This window comes from Prunus mume, linkage group LG2 (genome assembly GCF_029339155.1).
Source record: "Prunus mume cultivar Tortuosa linkage group LG2, ASM2933915v1, whole genome shotgun sequence".
In the NCBI taxonomy this organism is placed as follows: Eukaryota; Viridiplantae; Streptophyta; class Magnoliopsida; order Rosales; family Rosaceae; genus Prunus; species Prunus mume.
In genome coordinates this window covers 27767772-27792274 of record NC_142699.1, presented here as the reverse complement: position 1 = coordinate 27792274, position 24503 = coordinate 27767772, and the positions used below count along the sequence as shown (strand labels likewise).

General features: G+C 38.4%; 4 protein-coding genes and 3 pseudogenes across 4 annotated transcripts; all 7 read right to left on the bottom strand.

The window, feature by feature from the left end:
* Positions 1–439: 439 nt before the first annotated feature.
* LOC148919958 (glu S.griseus protease inhibitor-like) lies at positions 440–1145 on the bottom strand. The gene is made up of 2 exons (XM_089046522.1): positions 958–1145; positions 440–839 (listed from the first exon to the last, which is right to left on the bottom strand). The coding sequence occupies exons 1-2, from the start codon at positions 974–976 to the stop codon at positions 646–648; spliced, it is 213 nt and encodes a 70-aa protein (XP_088902648.1). The 5' UTR covers positions 977–1145; the 3' UTR covers positions 440–645.
* Positions 1146–1903: 758 nt separating this feature from the next.
* LOC148919957 (glu S.griseus protease inhibitor-like) lies at positions 1904–2453 on the bottom strand. Its single transcript, XM_089046463.1, has 2 exons — positions 2363–2453; positions 1904–2270 (listed from the first exon to the last, which is right to left on the bottom strand). Exons 1-2 carry the CDS (start codon positions 2379–2381, stop codon positions 2077–2079), a joined length of 213 nt encoding a protein of 70 aa, XP_088902589.1. The 5' UTR covers positions 2382–2453; the 3' UTR covers positions 1904–2076.
* Positions 2454–4033: 1580 nt separating this feature from the next.
* Positions 4034–4577, bottom strand: LOC103324150 (glu S.griseus protease inhibitor-like). The gene is made up of 2 exons (XM_008226189.2): positions 4475–4577; positions 4034–4378 (listed from the first exon to the last, which is right to left on the bottom strand). The coding sequence occupies exons 1-2, from the start codon at positions 4503–4505 to the stop codon at positions 4179–4181; spliced, it is 231 nt and encodes a 76-aa protein (XP_008224411.1). The 5' UTR covers positions 4506–4577; the 3' UTR covers positions 4034–4178.
* Positions 4578–5152: 575 nt separating this feature from the next.
* Positions 5153–6536, bottom strand: LOC103324148 (uncharacterized; annotated as a pseudogene).
* Positions 6537–7865: 1329 nt separating this feature from the next.
* Positions 7866–10534, bottom strand: LOC148919956 (serine/threonine-protein kinase BLUS1 pseudogene; annotated as a pseudogene).
* Positions 10535–11631: 1097 nt separating this feature from the next.
* LOC103324220 (quillaic acid 3-O-glycosyltransferase CSL1-like) lies at positions 11632–15910 on the bottom strand. The gene is made up of 8 exons (XM_089047374.1): positions 15165–15910; positions 14890–14985; positions 14213–14347; positions 13779–13991; positions 13514–13613; positions 13011–13183; positions 12575–12928; positions 11632–12263 (listed from the first exon to the last, which is right to left on the bottom strand). The coding sequence occupies exons 1-8, from the start codon at positions 15771–15773 to the stop codon at positions 11718–11720; spliced, it is 2226 nt and encodes a 741-aa protein (XP_088903500.1). The 5' UTR covers positions 15774–15910; the 3' UTR covers positions 11632–11717.
* A 7304-nt stretch (positions 15911–23214) lies between these two features.
* Positions 23215–23671, bottom strand: LOC103324221 (glu S.griseus protease inhibitor pseudogene; annotated as a pseudogene).
* Positions 23672–24503: the final 832 nt, after the last annotated feature.

Below are 24503 nucleotides of genomic sequence, written 5' to 3'. Positions count from 1 at the left end.
AATCATTGAAGAAACCAGAGACCTTGACACTATTAGAGTTGAAGAAATTCTTGCATCTGTCAAAGTCTATGATAAGAGAGAGGATCTACATGATGAAAGGGATAAATTGGCAAGAACTGAGAAAGCTTTTAGCAGTCTCAGAGTTGGAAATAATCAAGCTTCTGGAGCTAACAAAAGCTCTCAGGGAAAGCAAAATCAAAAATGGCAAGGACAAAACAAAAAGGGCTCAAATTGGTCTCAAGGTGGAAACTTTAACAACAATAGTGGCTCAAATTGGAGTAATGGCTCTGGAGGGAATTGGAACAACAGTTTCAATTCACAAAACAAGCAAGGAAATAGCAGTCAAGGTAGTGTGAAACCACAGTGCCAAGTCTGTCAAAAGTATCACTTTGGTGTGTGCAGGCACAAAGGCAAACCTAGATGTGGAAAATGCAATAGGTTTGGTCAACTTTATCAAACCGTTGTTATTAGCTTCATATAGAATACATAGAAAGAAAAACAAATTATGTTCGAAAACAATTATACAAATGCATGGAGAATAGAATTCCTTATTTCCTTATTTCCTTATTTCCTTATTTCACGTAAATTTCTTCAAGTCCAGCTAAAACAGAACTGGCCACCCTGAAGTGAAGTCTTGAGTCTAAACTAACCAACACTAGGGACCCTTGTAACAATGCCATCAGTATCGACCCAAACACGAACCCTATCGCACCGGAAATCAGCAGTGACAAACGACCCTTCTAGCACGATCTGAGCATCAACCGAAGGATTCTCCCTCTCAATTGTTGCCTCTGCAACTGTACCCTGAGCTCCCAGAAGTTCAGGCCATCTATTCTTACCTGCATATATATGAACAAAATAATAAAATCTCACAGTCTATAAACTAAAGACACCATAACAAGTAATTTAGCTTATATTAGTGGCATCTGTAATCGTACAGAAGAACTTGTTCATTACCTCGACACTCAGATGACATCCTTGCTTTCTATCTTAATATGCAAACTTTTCCTCTCTGAATAATAATCTCTCTGTTTCTTAGCAATATTTTGCTTGTGAGGTATTGGCATCAGGAAGAGATGTATATTTATAGTGAAACATTGGAGAGATAGCTTGTGGCTGGTCATTATTGACTATTTCGATTGGATGCTTCATCGCCAAGCGATTAACTATCTGGCTAGTATGAACACGAACCCTATCTAGGTATGCATACGAAATCTGGGGGGACAATGGTTCCTTCCACCACCACCTCAATGTTGACCGAAGATTTCTCCCTCTCAATTGTTGCCTCCGCAATGTCACACCCACCCCCACCCCCTCACCCCAAAAAAAAAACTCCGAACAGCTCAGGAAATACATACTTACCTGCATATGCATTACATGAATTAATTTAGAACTAAAAAAATAATTGTATTAATTACATGTATATATATTAAATGACATGACCGTGAATATTATAAAAGGATTGTTATAAGAAGTATAACATGATAGATAGCGTGATGGCCAATGGAACTGATCATCGTTTGCGCGTTGCAGATGATTCATAAGGTTTTCGTGAGGTTGTCCCTCCCCAAAGAAAGTTTAGTCCATAACAATACAATATTTGGTAAATGATGTTTTCTTTTAGTAGAGCACTTCGCTTGGCTGGAAAAAAATAAGTTTCAGTTTGGCAGTAGCCTCTTGATTTTGCAATCATTTTATCTTCTTTTTGTTTCCCAACTGGGTTTAGCTGTATTGCATCTATAGATGAATTTCAGAGGCTTCGTTGATGGACATGGATTAAAGATTGAGTGGTAACTGTGGAACTTTCCAAACACCAAAATAGAAAGCCAATTTCCAACCCATGCCTATTTATTATTTTACTGGTTGAGCAGAAACAATTACTAATTGAAGAGAAGAAGATAAGTTACTGTCAACTTTATCAAACCGTTCTTATTAGCTTCAAATAGAATACATAGAAAGAAAAACAAATTATTTTCGAAAACAATTATACAAATGCATGGAGAATAGAACTCCTTATTTTATTATTTCACGTAAATTTCTTCAAACCACCCTGATGTGAAGTCCTTGGAGTCTAATTTAACCAATTATAGGGACCCTTGTAACAATGCCTTCAGTATTAACCCAAACGCGAACCCTATCGCATCGGAAATCAGCAGTGACATCAGTCCCTTCTAGCACGATCTGAGCATCAACCAAAGAATTCTCGCTCTCAATTGTTGCCTCTGCATCTGTCCCCTGAGCTCCCAGAAGTTCAGGCCATGTATCCTTACCTGCATATATACGAACTCAAAAATTAAAACTTGCAGTATATTAACTAAAGACACCATGCATCTGTAATCGTACAGAAGAACTTGTTCATTACCTTGACACTGAGATGACATCCTTGCTTTGTGTTTTAATATGCAAACTTTTCCTCTCTGAATAAGATCTTTCTTTCTTTGCAATATTTTGTTTGTGAGGTATTGGCATCAGGAAGAGATGTATATTTATAGTCAAACATTGGAGAGATAGCTTGTGGCTGATCATTATTGACTATTTCGATTGGATGCTTCATCGCCAAGATTAACTATCTCGCTAGTATGAACTTAAATTTTTGTTGTTATAAAAATGAAGAACAAGTACTTGGTCACAAATTACAGCAATAAAGTCAGTTTTATTGACGGTAATGAAATCTGGTTGTACGATTCATCACATCACCTACTTGGATGATAAGTGCTGTTGACAAAACCTGAAATACATGTAAAATAAAATTGGAAAAATAAGGAGGAATAACGCTCATGTGATTTTTTAAAATCTGCGTTTGACTGGTACATATAATAAACTTGAACATTATTTGAAAAAAATGTTGGGAGCTAAGAAAAACTCATCATTTCAAATTTCGCATCTTGGTTTGGTTGATTGAACAATTTTGCTTGCTTTATTGATTGAGCAATCTAGGGTTGACTGCAAAAGTCAAACATTCCTCCAGAACCACAAGAATCCTTAGTTAGAATGGGATTCCAACTCAGCACCTTTCCTTTTGAGATTCTGAGAAGAGTTGCTCCGTATCTTAATTTTTCTTCTTTGTTTCAGTTTTCAAACAGAACAATTATATATTGGACTAGTTTAAGGTCTGGCATGAGCACGGGAAGGGCTTTTGCCGCGGCTAATATCATGCTGGAGCTAGATAGACACAAAACTGTTTAGCTCATCAAATTTGACCCTCTGATTTGAAACATTTAATCCCCTCTTGTAACAATCAATTTTCAGCAACTTATTTTTACAACAGGATCAGTGCACTGGCTTTAAATTGATGAAACAGTGAAATTAGCTGTATTGCATCTATAGATGAATTCGTAGTGTTATTTCAGTGCTTCTTTGGTTTTAGTTTCAAACATAGCCAGCCCCAAGTGAAATTCTGTTTCATCACTTCTGTTTTGCCCCCATATTTTTTCAGTCTAAGAATTGGATCTGTGCGCTCTAAGTAAGTAATCTTAAGAGCAGGTCTTTTCTCTATTTAAACCACAATTATTTGCCATTTCTCTAATAGGGATGAGACTCAAATGGATAGAACACATTTCTGTTGGAGAGGTGGTCAACATTATCAACCACGCTTCTGTGTCCGGTGTCCTCATCGGGTCAAGCAGACGCCTTTTTCATGTACTATAGTTTACTTGGGTGGTTAAAATATCAATTTTAGTAATTTCCCCTTGCAAAATTGGTTTAAGGGTGCTCAAGAACTCACGTTCTTTTAAAGTATTCTGTTTTTCCATTGTGTGAGACATTTGGAGGCATGAAAATTGGCTTGCTGCACAGAGAATCTTTCTCGTTGGTTTGGAATTCAAGTCGACCAATCATCGGTAGTTGATGATTTTTTTGAGGTAGAGTTTGAATGCATTTGCTAATTAAGGTTTTCAGATTACAATTATTACTAGCTAGCCCTTGTTAAGAGATTTATTTATCACCATTTTCAATGTTTTGAAGTGTTGTATATTGAGCTTTACCTTTACTGCGGTAGAACAGAAAGAAGAAGAAAGGAGAAAATGAAAACTACTGTCAACTTTATCAAACCACTCTTATATGTATTGAGCTTCACACAGAATACATTGAGATAACAAAACAAAATTGGCTGCTTCCAACACAAATAATGCATGGAGTATATTACCACTCCTTATTTGCATAACATATTAATAATTAAGTTAACCAATTACAGGAACCCTAGTAACCAAGCCATCTGTGTCGACCCAAACACGAACCCTATCAGGTACGCATACGAAATCTGCAGGGACAATGGTTCCTTCCAACACCACCTCAACTTTGACGGTAGAATTCTCCCTCTCAATTGTTGCCTCCGCAACTGTCCCCTCCACTCCCAGCAGCTCAGGCCATACATACTTACCTATTTAGAACAAAAAAATAATTGTATTAATTACATGTATATATATTAAATGACATGACCATGAATATTACGAAAGTCCTGTTATATATATCTTACCTGTGCTGCCTTGACATTGATCAGATGCCATTCTCGCTTCTTCTTCTTCTTCTTCTTCTTTTTCTAAGTTTGAGCTTAGAGTTGTAGTATTTCTCTTAAATGTATTGTGTGAGAAAAGAGAAGAAATGAATGCATATTTATAGCTTGTTGGGTGTGGGTGCTCTTTATTGACTAGAACTTTGCTTGTATATCACACGTTCTATAATCGATCGCCAACATTGTCCCGATCGGTGGCCTTAACAGTAGAAGCAAAATGAAGAATAATGTTTTGGTATACCAAACGCAGAATAGCATTTGGTCAATCAGCAGTTGTATTATTTTGTCGCCCATGAAATCTGCTTTGTACGATACACGTACTTAGATAGTTGGGGATAACCTTATTTTATGACAACCACACCTCCGGCTGTGAAAAGCTCATGAATTTGACCCGTTAAACTGAAAACTTTTTGGAAAATCTGATTTCTTTTTTTCTTTTTTTTTTTTTTGGTGATAAAGACAATAGGTTGCATTTATAATTCAAGCACAAAATGTTAAATAAAGTGTATGGGAATTCTCAGATATATTCAGATTGTATTCTTCTCCAATATGTTGGTATTTATAAAGAAGTGTAAAGATGTGTTAATCCTAAGTACAATAGGAAATAAATCTAAAAGATGTACTCTTGCATCCCTGGCTTGGACCCGCTTGCAGGAAATAATACAACATGCTTCCTCCACCGGAAAGGAAATGTGCGTGGATAGTCCATGAATGTTAATAAATTAGCCAAAGGTATTGCGTCTCTTCCGCATCACTTGTACCAGCCAGCAAGGAAAAATCTCAGCACGAAACAGAAGCAGCAAGCGATGGCCTGGAAAACTAGAAGACAGATGCAAATCGACTTCTCCGTCATCCTGCCAAATCGTCTTAGAAAAAAGTTTACAAGCGTCCCATCATTTGTCCCAGTCAGCAGTCCAGTGCCAGGATCAAACCTAGGAAGACGATGCCGTGGACATGGAACAATGCCGGCAAGCTGGGGCAGTGACAAGAGAAAGTTCAATACTTGAGGGACAAAGAAAATCAGGAGTGTTTCACTAAAATGGCCTAAAATCCCAGCTACTGCCATCGTCATCCCAGCAAAGTATGTGTATGTATCTCCAACAAAAGCTGAAGAAGGATACCAGTTGTAAGAGAACAACGCCAACGAGGTGGCTAATAAGGGTTGGACAAGATATAAAGAGAATGCATGTGCCATCTTATACTCAGAATCTGCAGATGCTCCAATTTGCATGATATTGTGTATTAAAATAGCAGATGCAATGACGACTGTCTGCCCAACTTCAAGACCATTCAAGCCCGCATGAATGTTGATGGAGTTTGTACAGAAAACCGCCAAAAGGCCCATGTATAGTTTATACATCCATCCTAGATCCAAAACCTCAAGCCCAACATATGGAATAAGAGGCTTCGGTATGATGATAGTTGTATGTCCAGCATAGGCCATCAGCAGAGGTAGAGCTGCAATGGATGGCAGTAGTAATTTCACCCTCCAAGGTACATCAAGAACATCATCTACAAATCCAAGCAATACCATAAAGCATATGGATGCTAATGCTGCATTGTACTCGACTAGCCAATTTGAATCTGCAGTGAAGTTGAAATACTGGAATAGGATTCCCAAGACCAAGAAAACAATTCCAACAACAATACCCAATGACTCAGGCACTTCGACAGTGCCCTGCGGGGTACCCTTTTTGTTAATGTCATAACCAAAGAGGTTGCGCCTGAGAACGTATCTGGAAGCCACGGGGATCATCTTAACGGTGACGAAGAACCCGGCAAGGCTGAGAGCCGCATTGATGAGAATCGATTTTCGAAGTTCATGTTCGATCTTGCAGTGATAGAAGATGAGGTAAAAGTATGGGATTGAGAAGAAGAGCGTGAGCTTGAGAATTACACCTGACTTTGGGGGTGCAATTGGCGGGTCTGTTAATAGAGGTTCTTTGGGTTTGGGTCGTGTGGTGGTCTCGTTTGGTTTGGTTTGTGCGGACGAGTCTGTTGAAGCTCGCTTTCGAGCTGCCATGGCTCTCTCTGTCTCTCAATATTGGTGTCACTGCTTTGATACCATGTCAAACAAAGTGTGGGGAATTCTCAAATATATATTCAAGTATTTATAAAGAAGTATAAAGATGTGTTAACCCTATACACAATAGGAAATAAATCTCAATTACAATAAGGTAAAATAGGTAAGTAACCAAAATTCTAACATAGTAAGGAACAAAACTCCTAACTAAATAAGGACTGACCAACACAAAGGTCACAAGACCTAGTACAGATACAGATAACCACTTAAAGTTATTATAAATATGGGATATTGGTTTGTTAATGTATAAATATGTAGACATTTGAGTGAGTTTCTTTTTCTCGGTTTTTTCTAATTTTTGAAAAGAAATATTATAGCCTTTAAAAGAAATAGTATAGCCGGACGGCTATACTTGGTTTTCCTAATTTTTAAAAAATAGTATAGCCGACCGGCTATACGATGTTTTTCTACAAAAGTAAACGTAAAATACTCAAATTGAACAAAAGTACATATGTATTTTTCATATTTAATATATGTATTATTGACAAAATTTTCAATAATACACACAAAATTCACGTATTATACATATATTATTGCATACAAATAATATATATTAAAATATTTTATAATTGCCGAACTTTTAAGTTGTAATTTGCCAAAATTTTGCTGAATAAAATACATTTCTTCATATAGCCGCGTGGCTATACCAAATTATAAAAGTATAAGTAATGCAACTAGGAGGGTAATTTATTTTCTAATTTTTAAAAGAAATAGTATAGCCGTGCGGATATACTGTGTTTTTCCCTAATTTTCAAAAAGTGAACGTACAATACTGGTATTGAATATATACGTAATTATTTTTAAAGAAATAGTATAGCCGACCGGATATACCCTATTTTTAAAAGAAATCGTATTGCCGTACGGCTATACTCTTTTTTTCCCCAATTTTTTAAAAAGTGGACATATAATATTCATAATGAACATGTACGTATGTATTTTTTATATTTAATACAAGTATTTTTTAATAAAAATTTCAATAATACACACAAAATTAACGTATTATACATATATTATTGAATACAAATATTATATAGTGGTTGAACTTTTAACTTGTAATTTGTAAAAATTTCGTATAATCATGCAGCTATACCAAATTAACATCTATAAAGTATAAATAATGCACCTAGGAGGGTTATTTTTTATTTATTATTAAGTAGAATAAACGCACGGCTATACATTGTTCAAGTCTCGATTCTTAAGGAGAAATATCGAAAATATCAATACTTCTTCTTCCCTAAAACAGACTTTTAATGCTCCCACAAAACATTGATGACTATTTAACATTTATAAATAATTTCTAAGTATTCCTGACCCATACTATTATTATTTTATAAGAAAACAAACAGGGTCTTTGACTTTCATTGGATGTCATGAATATTTTGGCCCTCCGACGATAAAACAGGGTCTTTGTGCCAGCCTGAAATCTCTGCCAATGGCTGCTATTGCTGGAATATTTCTAGAACGCATTGGTCACATCTGTTTGATGGTTTCTTTGCCTACAAACGGCATGATGTAGTCGATAAATAACTCCAAACCTAGATTGTTCTGTCGAAATGAGATCTTCAAGACTGCAGGTTCTGTCTCTTTTACAATTTGCTTACTAATGATTCTTCCTCCTCCCTAAACAGACTTCTAATGTTTCCTAAAACAACGGATGACTCTTTTCATATTCCTAAGTAACTTCTTAGCATTCGCACTCCCTAATATCCCTTTATAAGAAAACAAACGGACTCTGACAGACAAATGTTATAAATGTTTTGTATCAGTATCAATAGTGAAAACAATGAGACCGATACAAGATGTTGGCAATTTGCATGAATGACCTCAATAGATGAAATGGTGTCCATCAAAAGTACAACAAAGGAATCTGTATTCTTCTGTATGAGAACAACTAGACACAAAAGCATGCCAAGAATTCACCATTAATCAAAAAGCAAAACTCTCTTGCAGTTTGCAAATATGCATGCATGTCCTGCCTCAAAATTCAACTCACATATCTCAATCAATACCAGCCCCAGTGCTGCTATATGCACCAGAAATCTGAATCCTTAGAATCTCCAATTCCATATCCAACTGGAAATTCCTCTCCCTCTCATTCTCCAACTCCACCCTCAGCCTCTCAATCACTTGCCCCACCTGCTGCTCTCTGATCACCTGTCTAGATTCCCCCCTTCTCAACAGGCCATACAATTTCAGAATTTTCTGCCTCTGCTCATCCAAGCTCCCTAAGAAATCCGCCAGCTTACCCAATAGTGCTTCCCTATCCAAACCACCGCCCACATTTCCACTCAGGGCACCCACCAGGACTTCCTCATCAACACCACCACCACCCAACAATCCCCTTGTCTCACCCACATTCTCACTATGCTCACCCACCGCCATTTCTTCCCTCTCAGCTCCTATCACACCCACATTCTCACTATGCTCACCCACCGCCATTGCTTCCCTCTCAGCTCCTATCACACCCACATTCTCACTCTTGGCCTCCTCCCCAACCCGACCCGGTGAACTCGGATTCGACTCACTCCACTCAACTCCCCTGTCCTGGATGATGGTTTCTCCACCAAACCGAACCATTTTCACAGCAGAATCGCCTTGAGGCTCAACTGGGAACACAGGGACGAGACCAAACTCATCCTCATTGAAATTCCACCCACTAATCCTTCTGTGCTTAGCCCTCTGCCTCGCTGAGCTACCTTCATCATCTTCCTCTTCATCCTCGTCATGCTCAGCATTAATACCCTTCTCCTTCATCAGCCCACCCAAACCCCTGGTTTTCTTGAACCTTTCCTCAACGCTGGACAAACCCAGAAGCACATACTTCACCAGAAAATCCAAGCCCCTGCAATTCTTGAAAAACGAGTGCCTCAGCAACCTCTCCGCAGTGGGCCTCTTGTTCGGGTCCTGATCAAGACAACAACCCACCAAGTCCTTAAAGGCCTTAGAGAACTTCTTGCTCTTGTAATTCTTGTCCTGACGATTTTCATAATCCGAAAAGCCGAACCTCTTCATGATCTTCAAAAGCAGAGACTTTGAAGGAGGCAAGTTAGACAGAGGAGGCCCCCCACGAGCCAATTCCAGAGCTGTGATACCAAAAGACCATACATCCGCCTTGCATCCGTAGCCGTTATGCGAGTGTATCACCTCAGGCGCTATCCAATACGGCGTCTCAGCAACGTCGTTTAACCGAATCGAAGACTCTCCACTCAAATTGGCCTCATAAACAGAAGCAGAAATCCCAAAGTCTGCAACTTTAACCGACCCATTGAAGTCAATCAAGATATTACCAGCCTTGATGTCTCTGTGAAGGTGCCCTTGGTCATGAAGATACGACATGGCGTTCAGTGTCTCCCTGAGGACGACGGCAATGCAGGGCTCAGGTAGGCCGTCGGGGAAAGCAGAGGAGATTATGGATTGGAGAGACCCGGCGGACATGAACGGCATGACGACCCAAAGATGACGGTCCACAGTGAAAGAACAATAGGCGCTGAGGATATTGGGGTGTGAAAGAAGAGAGAGCATCTTGGTTTCACGTAGAATGTTGTCGAATTCGGCCCGGGATTGATCGAGATCGATGGACTTGATTGCCACGATTGTGTTGTTCATCGGCAAACATATGGCTTTGTAAACAACAGCGCTGACGCCGAAGCCAATTTCATCGAGGATTTGGTACGCAGTTGAGTCCAATGGGAATTGGACTTTCTTGGGTTCCGGGTTTTCTTGGTGAGAAGAAGAAGTCGACATTGGAGAAGAAAAAAAGCAGAGATGTTGATGAACTGAATTGGGTTTTTCTGAATTCTGGGAAGTGGGTTTTGTTGGAGGAGATTGATGGGTTATGGAAAGAAAAAGAAAAATAGGGGTTTAAGCAGAAATCCTGAGAAAGGTTGATGAGGCGGTGAGTGTGGCTTTGGGACGATGCATGTGAGTGTTGAACAGCTCTGCTTTTAGCCTTTTAACATTGCAGAGTTGGGGGCTTAAAGCAAGTTATTGCATGTAATTGCAATTAGTTAGGTTGGTTAAGATAATACAGTTATCTTTGATACTCGGAAGAATCTTTGATCTTTTGTGAGGGTTTCTTTGTAATTGGAATTAGTTAGGTTGGTTAAGATGATACAGTTATTTGCCATGTCAGCATTTTCTAACCCTAAACCCTTATTAATCGAGTGTTAGACAATGAGGGGTCCACCAAAAGTTTGATGTTATCATAATTAGTAATACTTTTGTCATAATAAAAAAAAACAAATCATACATTTGTCAGAATTGATGAATATTACCTGTAAGTTTTATTTTAAAACTTCTATTTTTACGTCTCTAAAAAATTCGAGTCTAAAATAATGTCATTCTTCCCTAATTTGGACTTTTTTTTTGGTTAACTAAAGAGGGATTTCAAATTTGAGTTTTTCTTAACATTAAAACAAGGAAAAATATTAAACGAAAAAAATTGTTAAACTAAGAGGTAGTTAGTCTCAACTTGAACTCAATGGTTGAAGCTTTTTCTCTTCTCTTGCCATAAAGTGATTTTGAAAGGTCCAGAAGTATTATGGGCATGGTCATGGAGAGGCATATTATATTGTTAATGTAATGTTGCTGTGCAGGAGAAACATATTGGGCTTAAATTATGTTGAGTTTAGGCTAGGCTAGGTTCAACCCAAACTTGTTGGGCTTAGCTCTGGTCATTAACAAACACAATTATTGGTGAAATTTCTTCCATATTATAGCTTCACTCTATAGAATGCTTAACTTGAAGGCAAAAGTAGTAGAATTCTTTAGTGAATAAAAGAAAAGGATATTGACTTGCAGAATAGTGGTAGCAGATTCGAACCTCTATGACATCATAGTAGTGTGTGTGTGTGTGTGTGAGAAACCCACCATCTCCTGTAGTTTAGACTATCGCTTGTACTGGAAAAAGAAAAGAAAATAACATTGACTTGCAAAGCAATGGTTTTAGGTTTGAACCATCTTGACACCTTAGTTGTGTGTGCGAGAAACTTCCATTTCCCTCGTAATTTAGACTATCGGTTGTATTAAAAAATAATAATAAGAACAATAAAAGCATACAAACCATATTATTAACTCAGAAAAATGGAAATATCATGGACACGGGCCATGTCCCTATTGGCCTTGCTACATGAAAATAATAGAACCCAAAAAATAGACAATCAAGGAAACTATGGCAGAGAGTAATGTGATTGATGGTGGAATGCGACCCTTGTCTTTCCTTATCAGCATCCCTTCAACGATAGGGTAGTTCATCAAAATGACATAAAAGGGTATGAAAATTTGTATGAAAAATTTGTCCAACTCCCCCAAAAAGATGGCTCTAGAAATCCCAACTGCAAAGGAAGCCATGTTCAAGATCACCAGAGCAGTCATTGGAGCAAGAAATAATATTGATGTTTGGAAATCAAACACCCCCATATTGTAACGCTTGAGTTGGTCAACATCGTCAACTTTGTTGGTTAGGAAGAAATTGGCTTCTCTCATACCAATTTTCTTCATGAAGCCATCCACACTGCCATATAAGTCAGATATAACTGACTTCATCATCCATATCCTTTGCTCATTCATCCAATGTCGAAATGTAAATCCCGTTGAGAGAACTTCGTATAAATGTTTTGAAATCAACGATAGAAATACGAATGAAAATACGATGAAGTATGAATTTGAGACCTGCAAATTCCAAGAATAACAAGACCAATATGTATTAGGATATTGCATAACACTAAATCAAATTGAAGATTTTATGATGAGAATTATTTTTTTATGAGGGCAGTAGAATAGAATGGATGACTATAAGATAAATATTTATATTGTGAGATTGTCAGACTGTGTCAGTCTTTGTTGTCAGATATCGTGACAAAAGATATATTTTTTTTATTATGCGCAAGAATTTCCTTAAAGATAAGTACTCTTTATCTTGAATCATTTGCACAAAAGATATTTGATAGGAAGAAACATATATTAAAAAAATCTTTAATTACCTCTGGGTACAAAGGAATGCCATTGAGTAGGCAGAGCTGAGGTATGGTAGCAAAGCACCACAATGGCAAGAAATGGAAAATGGGGATAAGAGCCATTTCTGCATAACACATACTTTGAACGAAAGTGGACGTTTTCAAAGGGCCAAATATAAGAGGACAAAACTTGGAGAAAAGAACATCAACCATCCCAGAGGTCCATCTAGTTACATGGACTAAAAAGTCATCCAAATTGGTGACGCCTCTGCCCAAGAACTGTGGCCTTGGTGGATTACAATACACCGAAATCCAACCTTTGCAATGCAAACGAAACCCTGTGACGTAATCTTCCGCCACAGACCCATACATGAAACCAACCTGCCATAAATGAAAGAAAGACCACAATAATTATTAAGTTGAATGATTCAATGGGTATAGTTTTAATAGTATCTGTACTTGCCTCTTCCCCCCATTCGGTGCCATTTTCGAAGGCACAAGAGGCTAGAAGTTGGGCTTCATTTAGCAATGCATTCTTTCTGTGGATGAGCATATCAGGCTTGTTGTTTTGGTGGAGGGATTTGATGAACTCATTGGATGGACCAAAAGATTCTCTAAGTTTCATGGGATCCCCATCTGGAAATTCAAAAGTGAAACTAGTAATTAGCTATAGAAACTTGTCTAAGAACGTATACTATTAATGGATAAGGGGTTGATAGCTCAAATAGTTAAGAGCAAAGCATTCTCTTGCTCCCGATGTTCTAGGATAAACTTGTCAGGATAATAACAATTTAATTTTCTTTTTCAAACCATAGCTTTTTCCTTGAAGCAAAGATTAATACAATCAAACTGAAATGGTTGACAAAAACTGGGTGATTGATTGTTTGGTATTTATTAAGTGTGACCTGCAGTTGCACTCTCAATTACCAAGTCGATCCAAGTAAAACAATGTATACAAAAACACACCTTCATGTATGGAGCTTGAACATAAGGACAACCTCTTGATGTAATAGCCAGTACCAGACACACCTGGCCCTCCAACCCCATCAAAACCTTGCCATTGCAGCTTTGAAAGTAGTCAAGACCAACAAGTCATAAAATTGTCAGATATATTATTGCAGATAAAATATATATATATATATATGATTTTCATTAATTATATTTAGGAGCTAATTTGTAATTAAATATATTCATGTATAACTAAAGTGAAGTTTTGTCCTTGAATCCATACCCAAAATACCGACCTCAGCTGACTGTCATAGATATCATTATTACTGATGTTGTGAAATTTTTGAGGGAATTGAACAAATGCTAGAGAGGGTGATATCTTTGGGTCAAGATGGAAACACATTGCTTGCCGAGCCGAACTTGGATCATGGCAATGCATGTCACAATCTAGCCCTAATATGTAAGGAGAATTGCTTATCACACCAGAGACCCGTAGCTGAAAAACAATAAGTGCACAATATATTAATCTACACGTAAATAAATAAATACATAGATACGTAGAAAAATTGTTCACTTGTCATATAGTCGGGCTTGTATAAATTATGTCACACTATCACTTTGGGTTAATGATCATACTAGATATTTGATAAAAGAATATTACCGTAGATGCATAAATGGAGGAAGATTAACGAAAGATTGAAAGAGAGAGATACATACGAGAACATTGAGCGCTCCAGCCTTAAAATTGTGGAAATGAGAAGGCCTTTTCTCACGAGAAACATATACAAGGAGAGGCATAATTTTGGTTTCATTTTCTTGAATTGCATCATCGCTGGATGTTTCTTGTATAACCTGCCAAATTTCCAGATATGGGTTATGATCATGAATTCATGTTAGCTGTGGGGACATATATTTTCTCCTTTTGTTTTTTGTTTTCGTTTTTATTTTTTGTTTTTGTTTTTTGTGTGGGTATGGAATATGCTTTCTATCTAGCTAACTGCGTTTATATATAGGGACATTTTGGAAACTTGGCTTCTTGTGATGATGAGATCACAAACCAAGGCTTACTCTCAACATATTATCAATATATTATGACTAAATTATAAAAAATTGGGAACTATATTGGGACTAGGGTCTTAAATATAGATCTATTTATAAATTATATAGGTTTCTACATACTTATTAGAGTTTCACTCTCGTTTTTCTTTTGAATGTTAACTTGCTAAAAAAAAAAAAACTTAGTGTCTCAATGGTAGATGTTCGAAAACAACCTCAATTAAAGCGCTAAAAACTCATTAATATTTATTTAGAAGATGTAAAAGTAAAAGATTTCTTTTAAGCGCTATATATATATTTATATCAAAACCAAAACAATACCAAATGTTAATATATACCTCAATCACTGCAGGGTGATCTAGACTCGGTCCGCTTCTTGTGTCTCCAACCGTTGCTTTTTCTCTTACTCTTTTCTTGAACGCCTCATATTTCTCCTGCACCCAAATCTCCCCCATCAACTCTGGTAGCTAGAAACACCATTAATATAATACATAATATATCGTCACATATGAGTACTGTTTTCTTGTGTCCTATCAACTGTTGATTTTGTATATCATCTCTCTAATAAATCGGTGATATACAGTTAATTTCAATAATTTCAACTCTCATTCACCTTAATATCTTCTCTGTCTTGAATGAACTCGCTGCCGCCAAAATCAGCATCCTCTTCTTCTGCAGAGAAATAATCCTCGGGAGCCCTGCACTTGATCCCATACCTCCTACAAAATGGAAGCCACCACTTTGCAAACCTCCAAGCCTCCCTCATACCCTTCAAAGTCACAGCAGCACCACCATCATCGGACAGATACACATGAAGTTTATCTGGCGGATAGTCCATTGCCATGGCAGATAAAACAGTGTTCATCACCCCAACAGTCGGTTCCTTCTCCGGATCCGCAGTGCAGATGAACACATCAACAGCCGGGAGCTTATCATCGCCAGGCAGCCTCTCCGGGAACGCGGTTCGCGAAACGGGACGCCACCGAAAAGACTGGCTGAGGAGCCACTCGAAGGATAGGAGGATTTCTGAGACAAACACAAGTAGCCATGCTACGGTGGTTGCGTTGGTTTTGGTAGAGTCTTGGAAGAAGAAGAAAGAAGCTCTGTAGTAAAGCAAGAAGACTAAAGCTATAGAGTGGAAGAATATATGTGTCCGGTTGATGAAGATTGAAAGCTTGTGGACATGGCAGAGATGAAGGGGGAGCTTAGAAGAACTCTCCATATCTTCTTCTGTTGTGGCAAGTTTTGTGCTTGGTATGTGCGTTCTCTCAGCACACACAAGTATCAACTACCTACACCCTCCACCTCCTTTTAAAGGACCATAACACTGTTTAATTAAATAATTAAAAATAACAAATCTATATTAGAGTTGTGTACTCTAATTTTTTTTAACAAATCTATATTATTTACTTGAATTATATGTATTCAAGAGAGAAGATATGGTTCTGTGATTACGAAGGGTCCAAAAATTTAATGGGTCTGTCCAAGTCAATTACGTCTCATGTTATTGAAACTTCTCTGCGGCTAAGTCAAAGAAGCTTTTGGCACAATCAACAAAACAATGTATTCTTGTTGTTTTTCATTAGCAAAAACGCGACTTCGTGGGCCAATGGCAATCAATCTTGAGGCGCAAGAATAAAAAGTAAACAACAAGGTGGTGCGTGGCGGCCAAGCCCCAAACATTATAATTATTTTCAAATGGCAATCAATCTTGAGGCGCAAGAAAAAATATATATCAGTCCTTGAAAGAAAACAAAAGGTGGTGCGTGGTGGCCAAGCCCCAAACATTTAATATTTTAGATAGTTTTAAGTACATTCTCTACGCAGAAGTGGGTTATGTCAATTGGTTAAGATAGTAAGTCAAGCCTCTTGATTTGAAATTAATTTTAATAAAATAAATTAGTTTAAAGTAATTTAGATTATCATTTATATTTTAAAAAAAATAAAAAAAAACTGCATTTTTTAAATTAATATTTTCCTTGAAGAACCCGAAATATAATATTAAGAAGCATATACAGTTGTGAGGGATTTAGAGCTTAAGTGGTTATGAGCTTTTGCCCTTGATTGCAAATGCTAAACCAGCCCCCTCAATATAAATCATGCTCACTACTGCACTTAAATTAGTTTCATCTCACCCCTTATTAGACATTCAATAGATTCCACTTCGTATTCATATCCAAGACTTCAAATTAAAGACCGAGTAACTTCGGCACAGTTAAACACCACTACCACTTCCATTGTCACCCTTAACACCACTACTTCTTCCATTGTCACCCTTGCCGCCCCTCCCACTTCCATTCTCACCTTTATCACCACTCGCACTTCCATTGTCAACCTTATCACCACTCTCTCCTCTAACATTAAACTCTTTACCAGCCTCTTCATGTCTCTCTTCCTCAAAATTCAACCCTTTTGAAATATAAGTGGTGAGCTGATGAGAGTGTGATTAAAGTCCCTAAGCTGAAATGGTGTATTCACTTAGTCTCTAAAATAGACAAGTGTGAGGAGTCAGTTAGTGTTAAGTGGCTATAGCCACGTGTAAAGATCTTAGAAGGCAGTTTTGAATGTAAGGCTGTGATTCTCAAGTGATGTAAGAGAATCCAGCTATTTCTCTAAACGGTTATATAGCACACACTGTGCTTGCCTGAAAGTTATAGAGCAATATACAATACAAAATACAGAGGTTTTCTTTTAAAAAGCTTTGCTCTCGGTTTTCTCTTGCATGTTGTTTTCTCTTCTTCTTCAACACCTTTCAAAACTCTAACATGGCCTCAGAGCCAGGTTCGATGTCTTGATCTGGGCGTAAAACTGTGAAGGTCATCGAGCTAAAATCAAGCTTCGGTGAGCATCGGAGAAGAGAAGCAAGTCGTGAGATTCGCACAAGCGATGGATTTGGATCGGAAGTTCGAGTGCGAACTCCGATCTTTTCCGGTGAGAACTACGAGTTCGGAGGATCAAGATGGTGACAATCTTCAAATCTCTTGGGCTGTGGGGTCCGGTAGAAAGGGATTCCAGGTCTCGATTGAAGATGAAGACCAAGAAAGTTGAAGAATCATCGGAGGAAGAAGCTGAAGCAGAGATGTGTGCTGTGCTCATGAAGGATGCAAAGGCACTGGGCATCATACAAAATGCTGTCTCTGACCAGATCTTCCCTCGGATTGCAAATGCCGATTCAGCAAAAATGGCTTGGACTCTGCTCTACAGTGAATATCATGGAGGTGATCAGGTTAGATCTGTAAAACTTCAGAATCTTAGACGAGAATTTGAGTATATGAGGATGCGTGAAGGTGAACAACTTACTGCATATCTTACTCGATTAAATGAATTGATAAATCAAATGAAAACATTTGGAGAGGTGTTATCAAACGAGAGGCTGGTTCAAAAGGTGTTAATCAGTCTTAGTAGAGTTTATGATCCTATCTGTTTGGTGATTGAAAATACAAAGAGTTTGGAGACCATTGAATTGCAGGAGGTTATTGCAATATTGAAGAGTCAAGAGCAACGTTTTGACATGCATAATGTGGACATAGCTGAGAAAGCATTTGGTTCTTTCTCAATTGATCAAAAGGGGCAGAACAAGAATAATGCTCAGTCTGGTTCTGCCAAGTCTCAGAAGAGTTGGAAGCCTAACAACAAACCATGGGAGTCTAGACAGAAGTCACAGCAAGTGGCGCTGGACAGATTTCAAATGGATCACATTCTGTGCAGCAAGATGGGGTGAAGCCTCAATGCAAGGTCTGCTCTAAATTTCACTATGGAGAATGCAGATATAAGGGTCAATCCAAGTGCTATAAGTGTGAAAGATTTGGACATTGGGCCAAAGACTGCACTTCAAACAAAGGAGGACAGAAAGCAAATAATGCAAGCCAAGTAGAAGTAAGAGGGAATCTGTTTTTTGCAAACTGTGCAATTTCAGAAAAGGGTGAAAATGGAGAATGGTATGTAGACAGTGGCTGCAGTAACCACATGACTGGGAAGAAGGAGCTGTTAATTGACATAAACTCAAAAATCACAGGCAAGGTGCAAATGCCAACAGGGGAGCTTGTAAGTATAGCCGGCATGGGCACTTTGGTGCTTGACACAAACTCTGGTGCAAAGTATATCAGAGAGGTCATGTATCTGCCTGGTTTGAGAGAAAATCTCTTGAGTGTGGGCCAAATGGATGAACATGGTTATTATTTGGTATTTGGGAGCAGCATGTGCAGCATCTATGATAGTTCTTCTCTTGAGAACCTTGTTATGAAGGTGGAAATGAGAAAGAATAGATGTTATCCATTATCATTACCCTCAAATGATTTTGTTGCACTAAGAGCTGGTGTAGTCAACTCTACTTGGGTTTGGCATAAAAGAATGGGGCATTTACACTTGAAAGGTCTAAACCAACTCAAGGAAAAAGAGATGGTACATGGGCTGCCACATTTGGAAACTGTAAATGAAGTGTGTGAAGGCTGCCAATTAGGAAAACAACACAGAGAGTGGTTTCCTAAAGATCAAGCATGGAGAGCTAGTACACCTCTTGAACTTATACACATGGACTTGTGTGGACCAATGCAAAATGAATCTCTAGGAGGTAACAAATATTTCATGTTACTCATAGATGATTTTACAAGGATGATTTGGGTCTACTTCTTGAGATACAAGTCGGATGCACTAAATTGTTTTCGAAAATTCAAGTCTATGGTGGAGTTGCAAAGTGGTTACAAAGTGAAATGTGTTCGAAGTGATAGAGGGGGTGAGTTCACTTCTTGTGAATTCAATAAACTATGTGAAGATGCAGGGATTCAAAGACAATTCTCCATGGCTTACACACCCCAGCAAAATGGAGTGGTAGAGAGGAAAAATAGGACTGTGGTAGAGATGGCTAAGGCTATGTTGCATGAGAAGGGCTGCCCTATTATCTATGGGCAGAAGCTGTCCACACAGCAGTGTACATCTTGAATAGATGTCCTACTAAGGCTCTTAGGGACAAGACTCCTTTTGAGGCCTATAGCACCAGAAAACCAGGTGTTGCTCATTTAAAAGTGTTTGGCAGTGTGTGTTTTGTGCATAAACCAGAGGAGAATAGACAGAAATTGGATGCCAAAAGCACAAGGGGAGTTTTTGTTGGATATGCAACATGTGAGAAGGGTTATAGAGTGTTTGATCCTATCACTAGAAAACTACTCTTATCAAGGGATGTTGTATTTGATGAAGGAACAAGCTGGAATTGGAAAGAAGTGTCCGACAGTTCTGTGGTTATGATGAACTTTGAGGAGCAGCCTAGAATTTCTCAAATGGATTCGTTTGAGACACCTATAGGGCCTCAAAATTCTGGTTTCCCTGCTGGAAACTCAGCAACTTCCTATGGAGAATCAAGCAAGGAAAGCAGTAGGTTGGACGATACTCAGACCTTCGATCATACACCATTGAAATGGAGGAAGTTGGATGACATTTTGGCACAATGCAACCTGTGCACAATGGAGCCTGAGAAGTTTGAAGAAGCTGTGAAGGAGGAATCATGGTTGAAGGCAATGAAAGATGAGTTGAATATGATAGAAAAGAATAAGACATGGGAACTTATTGACAGACCTATGGAAAAACCAGTTATTGGAGTTAAATGGGTGTTTAAAACTAAGCTAAATTTGGATGGCTCAGTGCAGAAGAATAAAGCAAGACTGGTGGCCAAGGGATACTCACAAAAACCAGGGGTGGACTACAATGAAACGTTTGCACCAGTGGCTAGATTAGACACTATTCGAACTTTGATTGCCCTTGCAGCTGAGAAGAGTTGGCAGCTGTACCAATTGGATGTCAAGTCAGCTTTTCTAAATGGTATTTTAGAGGAAGAAGTGTATGTAGACCAGCCGGAAGGTTTTGTGGTAAAAGGAAGTGAAAGCAAGGTTTACAAACTACACAAAGCTCTATATGGTTTGAAACAGGCGCCAAGAGCTTGGTATAGTGAAATTGATGGTTATTTTGCTGAGTGTGGATTTACAAAGAGTCAAAGTGAAGCTACACTTTATGTCAAAGCAAGAGGTGCAGAAAATATCCTGATAGTTTCCATTTATGTAGATGATATAGTCTACACTGGAAATGATCATGAAATGCTAGAAGATTTCAAGAATGACATGAAGGAGAAGTATGAAATCACTGATCTGGGACTCTTGCATCACTTCTTGGGAATGGGAGTGATTCAAACACCCACAAGCATATTCATTCATCAGAAGAAGTATGCAACAACTCTGTTGAGCAGATTTGGCTTGAATGAGTGTAAGCCGGTTTCTATTCCTCTAGTCACTTCAGATAAGCTAAGTAAAGATGATGGGAGTGGCTTGGCAAGTGAAGAACACTACAGAAGGATTGTTGGAAGTCTGCTGTACCTCACAGCTACCAGACCCGACATTATGTTTGCAGCTAGTCTGCTTGCAAGGTTTATGCATTGTCCCACTAGCAAACACCTTGGAACAGCAAAACGTGTCCTTAGATATGTAAAAGGAACCTTGGATTATGGTCTAGAGTATGTGAAAGGAAAAGGGGCAGTTCTAATTGGCTATTGTGACAGCGATTGGAGTGGTTCAGTGGATGATAGCATGAGCACATCTGGATACGCTTTTTCTTTTGGGAGTGGAGTGTTTGCTTGGGCCTCAGTCAAGCAAAATTGTGTTGCCCTCTCTACTGCAGAAGCTGAATACATCAGTGCCTCTGAAGCAACAACACAAGCTATTTGGTTGAGATTTGTCCTAGAAGACTTTGGAGAACTTCAAACATAAGCTACACCTCTCCACTGTGACAACATTTCAGCCATTGCCATTACAAGGAATCCTGTGTTTCATCAGAAAACAAAACATATCGATCGGAGGTATCATTTTATTAAAGATGCTTTGCAAGAAGGAACTGTGGATCTGATTTATTGTCCCACAAATGAGCAACTAGCAGACATTTTTACTAAGGCATTGGCTAAGGATCGTTTCTGCTATCTCAGAGAGAAACTTGGTGTGAAATCAGCTCACAACTTAAAGGGGAGTGTTGAAATATAAGTGGTGAGCTGATGAGAGTGTGATTAAAGTCCCTAAGCTGAAATGGTGTATTCACTTAGTCTCTAAAATAGACAAGTGTGAGGAGTCAGTTAGTGTTAAGTGGCTATAGCCACGTGTAAAGATCTTAGAAGGCGTTTTGAATGTAAGGCTGTGATTCTCAAGTGATGTAAGAGAATCCAGCTATTTCTCTAAACGGTTATATAGCACACACTGTGCTTGCCTGAAAGTTATAGAGCAATATACAATACAAAATACAGAGGTTTTCTTTTAAAAAGCTTTGCTCTCGGTTTTCTCTTGCATGTGGTTTTCTCTTCTTCTTCAACACCTTTCAAAACTCTAACAAGTTAAACACCACTACCACTTCCATTGTCACCCTTAACACCACTACTTCTTCCATTGTCACCCTTGCCGCCCCTCCCACTTCCATTCTCACCTTTATCACCACTCGCACTTCCATTGTCAACCTTATCACCACTCTCTCCTCTAACATTAAACTCTTTACCAGCCTCTTCATGTCTCTCTTCCTCAAAATTCAACCCTTTTGAAGCCTCATCGTCCTTCACATCAATTATTACAGAGTCTCCCAAATCTCTCTGCTCAGGAACATCAGTTTATCACACACCGGTAGCTCCTCTGGTACATTCTTCCTCCTCCTCGCACCGCCACGTGTCCTTTTCGGCTCAATCTTCACCTCTCCACCATCTACACCAGAATTATCTGGAATCTTCCCCAATTCCTCATTCTTTGAGCTCCGAGTTCGCCTCGTACTCATTTCCGGAACCAAATTTTCCTTCACCGGCTTCTCATCTTCAACCTCACTCTTCAAAACCCTAGCTTTGGGCGGTCGGCCCCTCCTTCGATTCCCTACGGCCTCAATCGCCTCAGCATTTTCTTTCTCCAACTCGCGCTTTGCTTCCCTCTCCTTCGCAGCCCTACCTCTCTGGCCCCGACCACGTACAACCGACCCACCGTAGTCTCCGCAACTATCTGCGATGCGGCACGCCTAGGGTTCCGTCTGAGCCGGCTCTCCTCGTAGCCGTCGATCTTCACGGTGATAGAGGTGTACTCGCGATTTTGATTTCGTCGCCGTCGCTGAGGTCCAAGGGCGTGTTTGGGGTGACCTTGGTGTCGTTCAACAGGACCCTCCAAGTTGCATGATTTCAATTTGGCATGTTAAAACTGTAACATGTGCATAATACGTGAATTTTGTGTGTCTTATTGAAAAATTTGTAAAAAATACATGTATTGAATATGAAAAATACATATGTATATGTTCAATACGAGTATTGAAAAAATCTTGAAATAATAATAATAATAAGAGGTAACCTCCTTATGTGATCTAATGATCCATGACAACCTCCTCTCTTGTTTTGAAAATCTGACTCAAAAACTTAGCATTTCTTAATATAATTGACTTGAAACCTTTTTTGAAAAAGGAAGCTAAAATTTGAGATTTATTAGCAAATTAAATTCATCATTTGTAAAGAAGCGTTCTTCCAAGGCTCTACCAAATATAGCAGATTTACCAAAACAGAGTAGTGATTTCGGTCCTTCTATCCCAGTTTAGCTTATGGCAGACCAAATTAAATACTTCTGTAGCTTTTTTTATACACTCGCAAAAACAAAAACAAGAACAATAGAGAAGAATTAAGGGAATTACTGTCAACTTTTATCAAACCATTCTTAGATATTCACATATAACATACACAGAAAGACAATCACATTATTTATTACTGAACACAATGCATGGAGATTAATACAACTCCTTATTTCATTATTTCACATGACCTCGAAGGTATGGATTAGCCAATTATAGGAACCTTGGTAACAATGCCACGTTTATTGACCCAAACTCGAACCCTATCGCATCGAAAATCAGCGGTGACAAATGTTCCTTCTTTCACAATCACAGCATTCAGCAAATGATTCTCGCTCTCAATCGTTGCCGCGGCGTCCTTCCCCTTGTCTCCAACGAGCTCGGGCCATGAATCCTTACCTTCACATTCAGACGACATGATCAACCGATTGCCTTTTCTTTTACCTAGAATGGTACTTCAACTCTCTGAGCTCTCTCTTTCTCTCTCTCTTTCTCTCTTGTACTGTAATATTGTTTGTGGTGTATTAATTGGGGTGAAGAAGAGATATGTGTATTTATAGTGGTACCATTTAATGGATTGTGGTTGGTTGCTATTGACTTTTTTGGTGTGTTACGTAAGCTGAAAGTTAATTTGCTTTGTTTTCAAAATCTTATGTACATACAAACCTTACCGCCAACATTTGTTTATATCTCTTGACAGCAAAATGCAATTTAACAGCAGATTCAAAGTCAACATTGTTGCAGGCTTAAGAAACATTCAATTTTGTTTAATGCACAATATATATATATTGTGATTGATTAGCTCTAATGGAAAAAGTCTGTTGTATTGAAGGTCAAGAAATCTGGTTTGTACGATACACGTACTTGGATGATAAGAATCTGAAGGACATAAAATAAACATACTGGAAATATTTTAGGGATAACGTCAGGTGATATTTGGCCTTATTATTTGTTGCTTTTTTCTTAGTATTAAAAACTCCAACCGCACAAGAGGGTATCTGCAAAAAGAAAAATAAAAGAGAAAGGAATCTATTTCTTTTTGTTTTCTTTCATTGTAAAGATTAAAGAACAGTAAATGAAAGTATTTAAATCCACCTTGTGTATGGTTTTCTTATTTTCTGTCTGTTGCTGTAAACATTTGTTTTGATTTCCAGAATATTGATATCACTAAACAAAATCTGGTTTGTAATTTTATTTGAAGTCATCAAGAAATTATTATTTTTAATCTGCTGGTAATGTTTCCCGTCTTCACCAAAACAAAATCTGGTAGTACTGTGCTTCTGTGGAGGACATTTTCTTTGTCAGTTAAGAGTGCTATCTCCGTGACATGCAAGTCCCT

Excerpts from the sequence above, each read along its gene's own strand:
- LOC103324220 (XM_089047374.1), bottom strand. The coding sequence starts at position 15,773 with ATGGAGAGTTCTTCTAAGCTCCCCCTTCATCTCTGCCATGTCCACAAG. Across the intron at positions 14,986-15,164 it reads AAGACAGAGAAGATATTAAG|GAGAAATATGAGGCGTTCAA; the intron begins GTGAATGAGAGT and ends ATTTGGGTGCAG. Across the intron at positions 12,264-12,574 it reads GCATTCCTTTGTACCCAGAG|GTCTCAAATTCATACTTCAT; the intron begins GTAATTAAAGAT and ends TGGAATTTGCAG.
- LOC103324150 (XM_008226189.2), bottom strand. The coding sequence starts at position 4,505 with ATGGCATCTGATCAATGTCAAGGCAGCACAG. Across the intron at positions 4,379-4,474 it reads TCAATGTCAAGGCAGCACAG|GTAAGTATGTATGGCCTGAG; the intron begins GTAAGATATATA and ends TGTTCTAAATAG.